This window comes from Stegostoma tigrinum, chromosome 2 (assembly GCF_030684315.1).
Source record: "Stegostoma tigrinum isolate sSteTig4 chromosome 2, sSteTig4.hap1, whole genome shotgun sequence".
NCBI lineage: Eukaryota > Metazoa > Chordata > Chondrichthyes > Orectolobiformes > Stegostomatidae > Stegostoma > Stegostoma tigrinum.
In genome coordinates this window covers 114,727,824-114,740,884 of record NC_081355.1, presented here as the reverse complement: position 1 = coordinate 114,740,884, position 13,061 = coordinate 114,727,824, and the positions used below count along the sequence as shown (strand labels likewise).

Below are 13,061 nucleotides of genomic sequence, written 5' to 3'. Positions count from 1 at the left end.
TGCCTGAAATAAAATTTCTGCCCTAAATACATTGAACATTTCAAGCAGAATAGATCCCTTTCCTAACCATGTTACAGTTATTAGTTCATTCAGCTTCAATATTCTAAAGACACCAGAGGAGCACATCAATTTGTATAAAATCTGATTCTTTAAGTGAGTTTTATGTTTCAACATACAATACCAACTTTGGAAAATTATCATCTGCTAAAAATATATACCACAATATCACAGCCACAGTGTAAGTCCTCCTCAATTATTATCCTTCGGTTTTATTGGACAAAAGAAAGAGTGCCTGCCCCCTGCAGTATCCCGGTCTAAATTCTCAGCAGGTATGGTGCCATGATAGGAGCATGCCTTTGATAAACTAGAAGAAATTCAAAAGCCTTATATCTGACTGAGATCTGTTCATAAAATCCTGAAAATGATGGGAATGTTTTCCGACCGATTCCCGCATTACTAGGGTCACTGCAATCTCTGCCATTGCTGACAAGCTGCCCGAACAAAAACCTAAAATGCAAATTGAGGGTGTATGTTGTAGGTATACATCCATATTCCATTTTGGAAACATACCGGGGAGGGATTAGTAGCGGCGGGAGGAACATGTACGATGAATGCTTTTCCCAATACAAGGCAATTATGCAACCAACAAGGAAGTTACAGGAGACTTCTACGACATTTTTGTGCATTTAAGGTGTGCTGGCCTGCGCCTATAGGTGCCACAAATCTGCCATGTACCATTATTCCTGTCACTTGCACTCCCCTGACATCTTGGGCACTGTATCCTATTCATCTTGGAGATGCCTTTTTCAGGCCAAGAGTCAATGGGGTGACCTGGAGCACTCATTTCTGGCTGTCAGCCAAACGCTGATCAGGCTTGACCCTCCAAAGGACTGAGTGTGTTGGCTAAGCAGTCTGGGGATACAGATGGCTGGGGAGCTGCAGTCCACATTGAAAGAAAATCCATCCTATTGTCAACTCCCTTATACATGTCACAACAGTTTCTAAAATTATAAAGAGATATCTGAAAGCTTACTCTACATGCACACTGATGTCACTTCAGAGAAGATAAAGAACCAGCTGAGACATGGCCAGATTCACATCATCAGCGCAGTTTTCTTTTTGTTTCCGAGTTGAAAGTCAGACAATCTAAAGCGCCCATCTGAAACTCTGCAAAATAGATTACATTGTAGGCTATTCAATAGTGAAATGGGCAAAAATTGAATATAGCACTGGAACAATACAGAAAGGACAGCTGTGAATTGTTTTAAAGGCTTGCTCAGTAATAATAAAGCCTGGTACTTTGCTGGGCCCTCCATGAAAGACTTCAAGTTAATTATTGTCTATCATAATCAGGATTCAGAATTCTGCAGCCAAACCAGCTGTGAATTAGACTCAGTCGCTTGATGTGCAGCTTGTTGGCCAAAACCTCTATCCGTAGTCATATTATCTAGGAATTGCTTTTGCAGTGTTCCAATGCCTACATTTATGAGGAAAAGAAGAACACATTTATAAGATCACATGGCCCCTCTGACCCTGTGCTGCCACAGTGTAGGCTTCAAACACATGGACTGGAGGTGTTAGAGATCTGAAACAAAAACATAAAGTGCTGGAGAAACTCATCCTTTCTGGCAACATCTGTGGGATTTGCCCTCCCACCTCCTCAACACCCACATCATCTCCAATTGTATTCCCTCTGAGCCCTCTGAGGTAACTGTCAAAGATTTATAATCTCCTGGGTGAAACTACAACCTTTAGTTCTAGACACTCCATCCGGGGTAACCAGCCTCTCAGCATCTACCTTGTCAAACCTTCCAAGAATTATGATAAAAAAGGCCACATTGACCCTCAAATAAAAGCAAAATATTGTACATGCTGGAGACCTGAGCTAAAAGCAAAATATGGGAGAAGCATAGCAGACCTGGCAGCATCTGCATAAAGAGAAACAGAGTTAACTTTTCACTTCGATTATGGTGGGATCTAGAACTCGCAGCCTCAAAGAGATTGAAATCCTCATAGCGTGTAAGAAGTGATTTAGATGTACGGTTCTGTTGCCATGGCATACAAGGCTATGGATCAAATGCTGGAAAATGGGATGAGAATAGCTAGGTGCTTTTGATTGGCACAGACTTGATGGGCTGAAGAGCTTTTTTCTGCGTTAACAGAACTTATGACTAGGGAGAATGAAGAGCTGAAGAAAAGTAATATGAGTACACAAGGTCATACTGGTGAGATCAATGGAATTGAAAGTTAGTAAGTCCTTGGGATCTGACCCACGTTTTGAAGTTAGTGTCCATATAGAGAGATGTTACTTTGGAAGACATCTTCCAAAATTCCATAGGTTCTAAAATGATTCCTGCAGAATAGAACTTCAAAAATATCACTCTGATATTTAAGAAAGGAGCAAGGAAAAGTTCAGGAAGGATAATCGCATCAGGCTTACATCGGTTGTAGGGAAAATGTTTGAATCAAACATAAAGAATAGATGGACATTTGGGCAAAAATTATCCAGCCAGGCAATGCCAGAGTGGAGTTAGAAATGAAAAGGAGTATTTTGCAAACTTGGAGTTTTTGGAGGATATTGTTAACAAAATTGATAAAGGGGGAATCAATGGATGAGCACATTTAGGCTTTCAGAAGGCTTTTGATAAAGTCCCCTGCAGCAGGCTGGCTAGGAAAATTACAGCACATGAGACAGGAGGCAATGTACTGGCATGGATTGGTTAACAGAGAGAAAACAGAGCAAGAGTGAATGGGTCACTCTTGCATTGGAAATCTGTGAATAGTGGGGGACTGCAAGGATCAGTAATTGGGCCCAACTGTTCATAATCTATATCAATGATTTGTGCAAGCAGAAATGTACTGTGAGAAAGATGTAAAATGTTTGCAGGAGAATTTGAACAGGCTTAGTGACTGGGCTTAAATATGGTAAAAGGGCTAGAATGTGGAAAGAATGTGAGGCCATGCACTTTGTTAAGAAGAACAGGTATGCGGAGTATTCCTTAAGTGGGGAGAGGTTTGAAAGTGTAGATGTGCAAAAGGACTTCAGTTTTCTTGTCAATATGTCATGGAAAGCTGACATGCAGCTACAGCAAACTATTAGAAAACCTAATGGAAGTTTAGCCTTTATAACAAAAGGATTTGAGTGCAGGAGTAGTGAAGTCTTGCTTAAATTGCATGGTGCTTGGGTAGACAACACCTAGATTACTAGGTGCAGGTTTTGGTCTCTTTATCTCGGGAAAGATATTATTGCCATAGAGTGACTGCAACAAAGGTTCACCAGACTTGTTTCCAGGATAGCACAACTGTCCAATGAGGAGAGTGATAATGGTAATTTTGACTAGGCCAACATTTATTTCCTAAACTAATTTCCTAGAGGACTGTTAAGTGTCAATCCCATTGCAGTAGGTCTACAGTTACACATAGAGCAGACCAGATAAAGACGGCAAAGTTCCTTACCCAAAGGACATTAGTGAACCAGATTTTTAATAACAATTAGCAGTGCTTTTATGGTAGCTTGTGGTTGCAGATTTATATTGAATTAAATTGAAATAGCTTCAGAGAAGTGGATTCGCTGATCATAAACATCCCAGAGGATTGAAAAACTGTTAATGTAAAATATTAAAGAAGTAGGGCCACTCAAAACAGGTAACTTAGAGCTAATTAGCTGAACATCTACAGTTGGGAAAATGTTAGAATCTGTTATAAAGCATGTAATAGCAAAACATTTGGAAATATATAATGTAAACAAACAGAGTCACCATGTCTTCATGAAGGGAAAATCATGTCTGGCAAATTTTACACAGTTCTTTCAGAAGGTAACAAGCAGTATAGATAAAGGGGAAACAGTAAATGTAATGTATTTGGATGTCTGAAAGGCAGTCTATCCAAGCACCATGCAATTTAAGCAAGACTTCACTACTCCTGCTCTCAAATCCTTTTGTTATATTACATAAGGTTATTTAATAGATTAATAGCCCATTGTGTTGATGGTGATGTATTAGCATGGATGGAGGATTAGCTGAATATAGAAGACAGAGAGTTGGGATAATGGAGCTATAACCAAGATGGCAACTTGTACCTAATGGAGAACCACAGAGATGAGTGCTGGGGCCACAATAATTTATGATTTCTGTTAATGACTTGGATAAATGAAGTGAATGTACCATGCCACAATTTGCAGATGACACATAATAGGTGGGAAGGCAAATTGTGAGGATGACACAGTGAGTCGACAGAGCAACGCAGACAGGTTAAATGAATGGGCAAATCTTGGGAGATGGAATATAATGTGGTAAAACATGAAGTTGTATACTTTGGCAGGAAGAATAGATGAGTTGAATATTATTTAAATAGAGAAAGACTGCAGAAAGCTGTAGCACAATCAGAGTTGCAGGTTCTCATGCATGAATCAAAATGCTAGCACACAATTGCATCAGGAAATGGGGAAGACAATTAGACTGTTAGTTGTTATTTCAAATGGACTAGGAAGTCTTGCTAAAGCCATATAAAGCACTAGTCAGACCACACCTGGAAAACTGTGTACAGTCTTGGTCCCCTTATCTAAGGATACATTGACATAGGAGGTGGTCCAGAGAAGGTTGACTAGTCTGATCTCAGGTTTGGAAGAATTTTCTTATGATGAGAGTTTGAGCTCATTAGGCTAATGCTCACTGGAATTTAAAAGGATGAGCAGAGTTATTGAAACACAGAAGATTCTTAAGATGCTTGTAACAGAGCTGCTGTGGAAGAGTCCAGGATACAAGGGGATAGAGGGCATAGGCGTGGGGTATCCGTTTGTTGGAGCTTCTGCCGCTGGAGCGTAGCAAGATGCTGGGCGGAGGCACCTTGCTGCATCGTCCGGCGGCGGAAGCTCTTAACCCAAGTCTCTCACCAAATATGATCAGAGGTTCACCTGCACATCTGCCAATGTGGTATACTGTATCCATTGTACCCAGTGTGGCTTCCTCTAAATTGGGGAAACCAAGCGGAGGCTTGGGGACCGCTTTGCAGAACACCTCCGCTCGGTTCGCAATAAACAATTACACCTCCCAGTCGCAAACCATTTTAACTCCCCCTCCCATTCTTTAGACGACATGTCCATCATGGGCCTCCTGCAGTGCCACAATGATGCCACCCGAAGGTTGCAGGAACAGCAACTCATATTCCGCTTGGGAACCCTGCAGCCCAGTGGTATCAATGTGGACTCCCCTTCCCCCACCGCATCCCAAAACCAGCCCAGTTCGTCCCCTCCCCGCCACTGCATCACACAACCAGCCCAGCTCATCCCCTCCCCCCACTGCATCACACAGCCAGCCCAGCCTGTCCCCACCTCCCTAACCTGTTGTTCCTCTCCCCCATCCCTTCCTCCCACCTCAAGCTGCACCTCCATTTCCTATCTACTAACCTCATCCCACCTCCTTGACCAGTCCATCTTCCCTGGACTGACCTATCCCCTCCCTACCTCCCCACCTATACTCTCCTCTCCACCTACCTTCTTTACTCTCCATGTTCGGTCCGCCTCCCCCTCTCTCCCTATTTATTCCAGAACCCTCACCCCATCCCCCTCTCTGATGAAGGGTCTAGGCCCGAAACGTCAGCTTTTGTGCTCCTGAGATGCTGCTTGGCCTGCTGTGTTCATCCAGCTTCACACTTTATTATCCGAGGCGTAGTTTCTTAGTAAGCAGTCAATTATTTAAGACATGAAGAGGATTTTAAGAAATGAAGAGACTTTTTTTTTCTGCCAGAGATTGGTGAACAGGTGCAATTCTTTATGCAGAGGGCTGTTGAATTTGGGTCATTCAGTATATTCAAAGCTGAGATAGATGGATTTCTAATCATTCAGGGAATCAAGGGTGATGGGTTTAAGGCAGGAAGGTAGAGGTGAGGATTATCAGGTCAGCCGTGATCTCATTGAATGACAGAGCAGACTCAATTACTTACTTCTGTTCCGAGGTTTTAACAATCTAAATTTCACCATCAGCCGTGGTAGGAGTCAAATTTACACCCCCACAACATTAGCCTCCGTTTCTGAATCACTAATCCAGTGACATTACCAATATACCATCACCTCCCCAGATTGAACAAATTGAGCCGATATTCTTTCAAGTATTGAAATGTGACCTTGAAACTTCTTTAAAGGGATGGCCAGTTCGATGTTTTTCCTCACGAGGGAGTCTAGAACCAGCAGGTACAGTTTAAAGTAAAAGGGTTGCCATTTAGGATCAAAATGAGGTGAAGTTCTTTTGTTTAAAATTTTCTCTCCCAGTCTTTAGATATATTTAAAGTAGAGGTTGATAGATTTCCAATTTCCAACAGTATAAAAGGTTCTGGGGACAGCGCGGATAAAAGGCATTGAAGTGTTCAATCTGTCATGATTGTAACAAATGGTACATCCTGTTACCATGTTCCTAAGTCAGGATGGTGTATGACTTGGTGGGTATACTGCAGATGGTGGTATTCCCATTTATCTGATGCCCCTGACCTTCTAGGTAGCAGTAGTGGGGAATTTGGAAGTTACTGGTAAATTATTGCCATGCAGCTTGTGGATGGCATACATTGCTGCCACTGTGCATTGGTAGTTGTGACTGAATATTGAAGGGTTTAGCTTAGGTGCAAATCAAATGCACTGCATGTGATGCCCTAATTTGTTTTCTTTTCCCTATTCAGCTATCTGAAAAGGACTGCTCCTGTTAGGCACCCATCAAGTATCAGGGAGAATATTTCTGTTCTTCATAGCTTTTTAGGTTTAAATGTCTTAAAGGTAGCCAAAAATAGCATGACTCTTGAGTATTCTGCCTATATCATCGTTATTATTAAGCTCTGATTCAATGGGCTCATTTTCCTTTTTAACTTGAGGCAGGTATCACTACCATACCCACCTAATTATCCTTCATAAAGTTGTGCTGTGATGTTTTTGTCGGTTGCCTTCATGGGATGTAGATGTTAACACAATTCTGTTGGATAAGCAGTTTCAGGTTTTGATTCAGTGTTAATGAAGGAACAGTGGTGTGAAGTCAGAAGTTGGGGAGGGGAATTTGGCAGCTGGTATTCCTGTGTACCTGCTGCTCTTGACCTTCTAATTTGAGGTTGTGAGATGGAGATGTTTTGCCACACTAGCCATGCTAAATTGCTACAGTAGATATTGTGGATAGTATACACTTTAAGGGCTTTCAAAGAAGCTGGTATTTAAAATTTTGGACATGCTATCAATCATGAATGTCTCATGTTTTATCATGTATGGCATCAAGTTTCTTGATCTGTTATATTCTTGTATTTTAAATTATGGACATATTTCATACAAATTGCGAGCAAAAGGTTTGAAAGACATCCAAAGTAACCTTCAGTTAATGCTTAATTTTAATTTCATAAATATTTACAGGATTTTTATGTGATGATGACAGTTTGAAGATATATAGTGGAACTACAGCAAATGGGAAACCTATAGCTACCCTTTGTGGTTTTCTTACCCCGAGACCAATCAGTAACCATAGCCCAATGCTACTGGTTTTCAAAACAAATCACGTTAACACAGGAACTGGATTTGTGGTCAACTACAATTCAATCTGTGAGTAGTTAATACAGAACTTGTAGTGATTGTGTGATACTGTTGTTTTGTTGCTGTTATAATTGGGAACTGCATTATGTTTGCAACAAGCGTGTTATTTTGTATTTTTAAATCTGCACATATTATGGAAAAATTACAACCAAAAGAACTTGGACTTGGTGATGTTTGCATGCACTAAAACAGAAAAGGACCATTGTCCTTTCAGGTGGTTGAAGTTGTGAACTGGGTGATGACGTTAGAGAAGACATGCTGAGTTGCTGCATTGTGTAGGTAATATTTGCAACAGCTCATCATGGAGGAACCAGTTGTTTGAAGTGTTGGATACTCCAATGATATCATCTTTCTTGCTCTGGCAACAACCATTTACCTAGTATACAAGTATTGCCAAGGGGTGATTCTAATTTTCCTGGCTGTCTTCCAAATGAAAGCACTTTGCTTGCACACCTGCTGTTAAGGTTGAGATCACCTCAATTGTTCACCATGTTCGATCAACAGATTACATTCTATGAAGTACAGTTGTATTTTGAGAAAGATGCACTGAAATATTCAATGGTAATCTTCATGGAAAAACAAACAATGGCACGGAACATGGCAATTTAAGATTTTTTAATTCTCATTTTGGCACATCACATATATCATTCAACAATTAAAAGGTAAATGCAAATAGCCTGATTTTTTTCTGGAATTATTTTGTTTGATAATACTTATCACATTAATACCTATCAATTAGAGACTGTGGAGTTGTGTGCCATGCCAGGTTTCTCTATAAAAAAAAAATCAACTTTTGGATGTCAGGCATGTGGAAGTTCTATTCTCCCTTATTTCTACCAATGATTAGGTCTTTTGCACTTCCTCCTCCTAATACTTCATGAAAATATTCAAATTATATGAAATCTCTTCAGCCTCAAGAAGCATAAGTGTAAAAATAAACACCTTACATTTAACTATTAACTTCTAAAGTTCTGTTTATATATAGTATTATTGATAAACGCAGGACTGGCTTCAGTATTAAGAGCAATGATGTATATTCGTTCTTGGTCAGTATTCCATTCAGTCTGGCCTCCCTATGTAGTTACCCTGATGATAATGAGATTGATGCAGGTACATTTTGATTGCATTTTCAGCATAAGTAATCATCTATAAGACTGATTTAGCTTCGCTCATTATATTTCTGGTTCTTTGTTTCAAGCCTGTGGAGGTTCATTCCAGGAATCAGCTGGCATTATCAGCAGCCCAACTTACTCATGCATTGAAAATCACAGCATGAACTGTACATACCACATCACTGTTGGAAAGAACAGGATTGTTAAATTGAAGTAAGTCCAGATGTGCTCCTCTTTTTGCACTTTGTACTGTTTTGAAAAGAATTCCTATCATTTGATAGGGTTACAGTTTCATTGAAAGTAGTCTGATACATTGCTGGCGTGGCCATCAATCACTAATGACAAACATTAATAAGCTCCATCAAGTATTCACATACATTGAGCCCAGTGTTTTCCTCATCTCGTTCTCACATGGGTATTTTTAGTAAGACATTCTACTATGCTCCTTCAGAAACAAGAATTCCAGCTGATTCCTCTTCCCTAATGTAAAACATGTTCATCTAACTGTTGCAACAGACATCAATCAACAAATCATTTTGCTGGCTTTTAGATTTTCTGTCGGATAGAGTGGTTAAGGGAATAGTCTCCATGTGTTGAAGCCTTTGATTTTTACACAGTTAAACACTATCCAAAATGGCACTGGCACAGTAGGTAGTGTTTGGGCTTGAGTAAATTCATCCATTCCTGGCCGGCACGTCATTTTCTCCATGTACTTTTCGTCTTTTCTCTTTCTTCTGTCTTTCTTCTTCATCCTTGAGGCTGGAGCAGTGTTGGCAGGGCGGTGGCTGCAGTGTCAGTGGGGTGATGGCTGAGCATTGGTGGTGTGAACTGGGTATTCTGATGTTGGTCGCAGTGTCCGGAGCCTGGACTCCCAGCGGCATTACACCTGGAGCCTGGAGTCCTGGCAGTAGTAGGCCTGGAGCCTGGAGCCCTGGCGGCGGTAGGCCCGGAGCCTGGAGTCCCTGGTGGCGGTAGGCCCGGAGCCTGGAGTCCCGGCAGCAGTAGGCCCGGAGCCTGGAGTCCTGGCGGCGGTAGGCCTGGTGCCTGGAGTCCCGGTAGCGGTAGGCCCAGAGCCTCGAGTCCTGGCGGCAGTAGCCCTGGAGCCTGGACTCTTGATAATGTCAGCAAAGCAGTGGTGACAGCAGAGTCGGAGTGCCTTGTGGCATGGGTGTTGTTGCTGTTCAATTCAATTTTCGCATTCATTTCAAGAGGGCTTGAAAACAACAGTAGGATGTACTACTGAGATGGTATAAGCCTCTGGTCAGACCAAATTTGCAATATTGTGGGCAACTTTGAGCCCTGCACCTAGGGAAGGATACGCTGGCCTTGGAGGGAGCCCAGAGAAGGTTTACAAGAATGATCCCTGGGATGAAGGGTTTGTCATATGAGGAACGGTTGAGGACTCTGAGTCTGTACGCAATGGATGGTGAGGGAGGATTTGATTGAAACTTATAAAATCTGAGAAGCCTGGACGGAGCGAATGCGGATAAGATGTTTCCACTCATCGGAGAAACCTGGACCCAAGGGCACAGCCTCAGAGTGAAGGAATGATCTTTTAGAAATGAGATGAGGAGGAGTTTCTTCAGAGGATGGTGAATCTTTGGAATTCATTGCCTTGGAAGGCCATGGAGGTCAAGTCATCAAGTGTCTTTAAGACTTGGACAGGTTCTTGATTGTTAAGCGGATCAAGGGCAATGAAGTGAAGGCAGGAGAATGGGGTTGAGAAGCATATCAGCCGTGATTGGATGGCTGAGCAGACTTGATGAAACAAATGGTTTAATTCTGCTCCTTTATCTTGTGATCTTATGGTCTACCTCACGGGAAATCAGTCCTATGGTCCAGTAGGACTATGGCAACTTTACCTTTATCATTTTATCTATGATATGACATGTTATACAAAGAATATCTCTCTTTATTAGTACAGCTTTATAAAAAAAGCACTATGAAGAACAGCTAGAACAGTTTTGAAATTTGGAGTTCTAAATTATGTAAGTAGATTCAAAATATTGAACTAAAGTAGAAAATGCTGGAGAAGCTCAGCAGGTTTGACAGCATCTGTGGAGCAGTAATGTTTCAAGTTCAGTGTGATTCTTCTGTAGACCTGAAGAGAGGTAGGCCTACTAGACTTTTACAACACTTTGTTTTCAAATCTTCAGCATTTTGCTTATACGTTAGTTCATAGCACTGAAGGTCGTGTGCAAATGTTTAATAATGTCTGAGGCTTGTTTTCATTTTTTTTGGCAGAGGCATAAGACTTCAAGACATTGGTTGAAAGCCCTGCTTTTGCTCCTATGAATATACTCTGCCATTCACTGAGATCCTGGCTAACCTGATGGTCCTCAACTTCACTTTCCTCCTTTTTTCCTCCCTTGCTAATGAAAATTTTATTTCAACCTTAAATATACTTAAAAATTCAGTCTCAACAGCCCTCTGTGGTGAGGCATTCCACAGATTCGCTGCCCTCTCAGAGAAGGAATTTGTCCTCATCTTTGTCCAAAGATGGTGACCCTTTATTCTGGGATTATGCCATTTGGGATTGGACTCTACCCACAAGGGTTAACAATCTTTCCAGATCTACCCTGTCAAGTGTCCTAAGAATCTTGTATGTTTCAATATGGCTACCTCCCATTTCTTCTATACTTCAGTGAGCACAGGCTCAACCTATTCAACCTCTCCTCATAAAACAGTCTTTCTGTATCTGGTAGCATCCCTGTGGATTGTCTTCAGTGTCTCCAATGTAAGCATGAAGCCATTTAAAATCATAGATTTGCATTTTTGTATCCATGAAACAATTTCAGGATTATTGTGACAAACATGAGTAAGTCATCTAAAAATTTTAGCCAAGCCAGCTATCAGACGGTAATTGTAAAATATAGTGAGAATTGTACTTAAATGGTGTGGTAATCTAATTATTTTCCTTTTTAGATTCAATGAATTTGACATTGACACCTCATCAGCATGCACCTTGACCTATGTGGCTGTCTATGATGGTCCAAACTCCCTTGCACCACTGTTAGGTCAGTTCTGCGGTGCAAAAGTGCCACCAGTTTTAAGGAGCACCAACAACTCGATATTCCTTGTGTTTAAAACACACATCTACTGTCCCATTGGAGGATGGAGAGCTTCATATACAGAGACATTAGGTAAGTAACATGAAATTTGAGCAATAAGTTAAATGAAAATTATATCTTGCCCCTTGATTTCTCTCTTCCAGAATTTTAGGGAAAATTCTACAAAATTATACTGATATATTTTGTAAAATTATTTTTTAGGTTTATTTTAAAACCTATTTTAGGGTAAAAACTCTTAAATAAGTTATGACATGCAGAAAGGAGATTATGATTCCCAGAGTGAAAGTTTATATGCTTCATATTTAAGGCCTGAATGCCAATATTGAGGTTATGTGGACAGGAAATCAATTGTAAAGGGTAGACTAGGCGACATGTTGATCACTGCTATAAAAATCAAAATACATGTCAGCATGCATAAAATATTCATATGTACAGTGAAGTACTCATTCGGAAATGAGTTTATTATAGAATATCATTTCTACCCTATTCAATGCATAAATTTCTGCCACATGAATCACTGAGTATGGGAACTGTACGCTTAAATGACAGCTTGTCACTAGGTGAGAGTCACAGGGTACAGAGATAATTAGAAACAACCCAGAACGTGTTCTGAATGTACATTTATCAATGGTCTGAAGGACGGTTTATCTCTTTAAATTTGATTGATTGTGATCATTGAAATTAAAGCCCAAAACCGTCAACGACTATATTTCAGTGCACTTTATATATGACAATAATTCGCAAAAAAGATATTTTATAAAATTATATGAACCATATTTGTTAAAGCTGGAAGGTGACCTGTAGTACATGTCACTTCATTGCAATTAGTTGTCAAAGCACCCAGCACAGAAGCACTCATCAAATAAACCAGATTCCTAAAAGTGTGCAAAAATAAACACATGAATGCTTCATTCATTTTAACAGGCTTATCTACACCATTGAAAAATTACGTGAGAACCACGTGAAGTTGAGTTTAATTTTGACACTTTTTATCCATCCCATTCCCATAACATTTTACACCATCGATCATAATAAAAAATGATCAATGCCCACTTTTATTGATCTCAAATACTGTGCTTCCACAGGGCGCTCTGGTAAAGAACTCCAAAGATACACCACCCTCTACGTAAAGAATTTTATCCTATTCTCAGTTCTAAATGGCATCTCCCTTATTTTTATGTCATGCCCCCTGGTTCTAGGCTTCTAAACCAGGGGAAATATCTTACCCACATCTAAACCTTATTTTATAGGTTTCAATGAGATCACCACCTTATTCTTCTAAATACTACAGAATCTAGGCCCAGATTGCTCAATCTCTCTTCA

The 13,061-nt window shown here is 40.5% G+C and overlaps 1 protein-coding gene across 2 annotated transcripts in view; it reads left to right on the top strand.

The window, feature by feature from the left end:
- Positions 1–13,061, top strand: part of cubn (cubilin (intrinsic factor-cobalamin receptor)) — a 283,762-nt gene that overhangs the window by 204,511 nt on the left and 66,190 nt on the right. For both annotated transcript variants that reach the window (XM_048561565.2, XM_048561555.2), the window contains exons 42-44: positions 7,379–7,564; positions 8,754–8,880; positions 11,593–11,810. In XM_048561565.2, the coding sequence (XP_048417522.2) occupies positions 7,379–7,564; positions 8,754–8,880; positions 11,593–11,810 (531 nt within the window). The remainder of the gene's footprint in view (positions 1–7,378; positions 7,565–8,753; positions 8,881–11,592; positions 11,811–13,061) is intronic.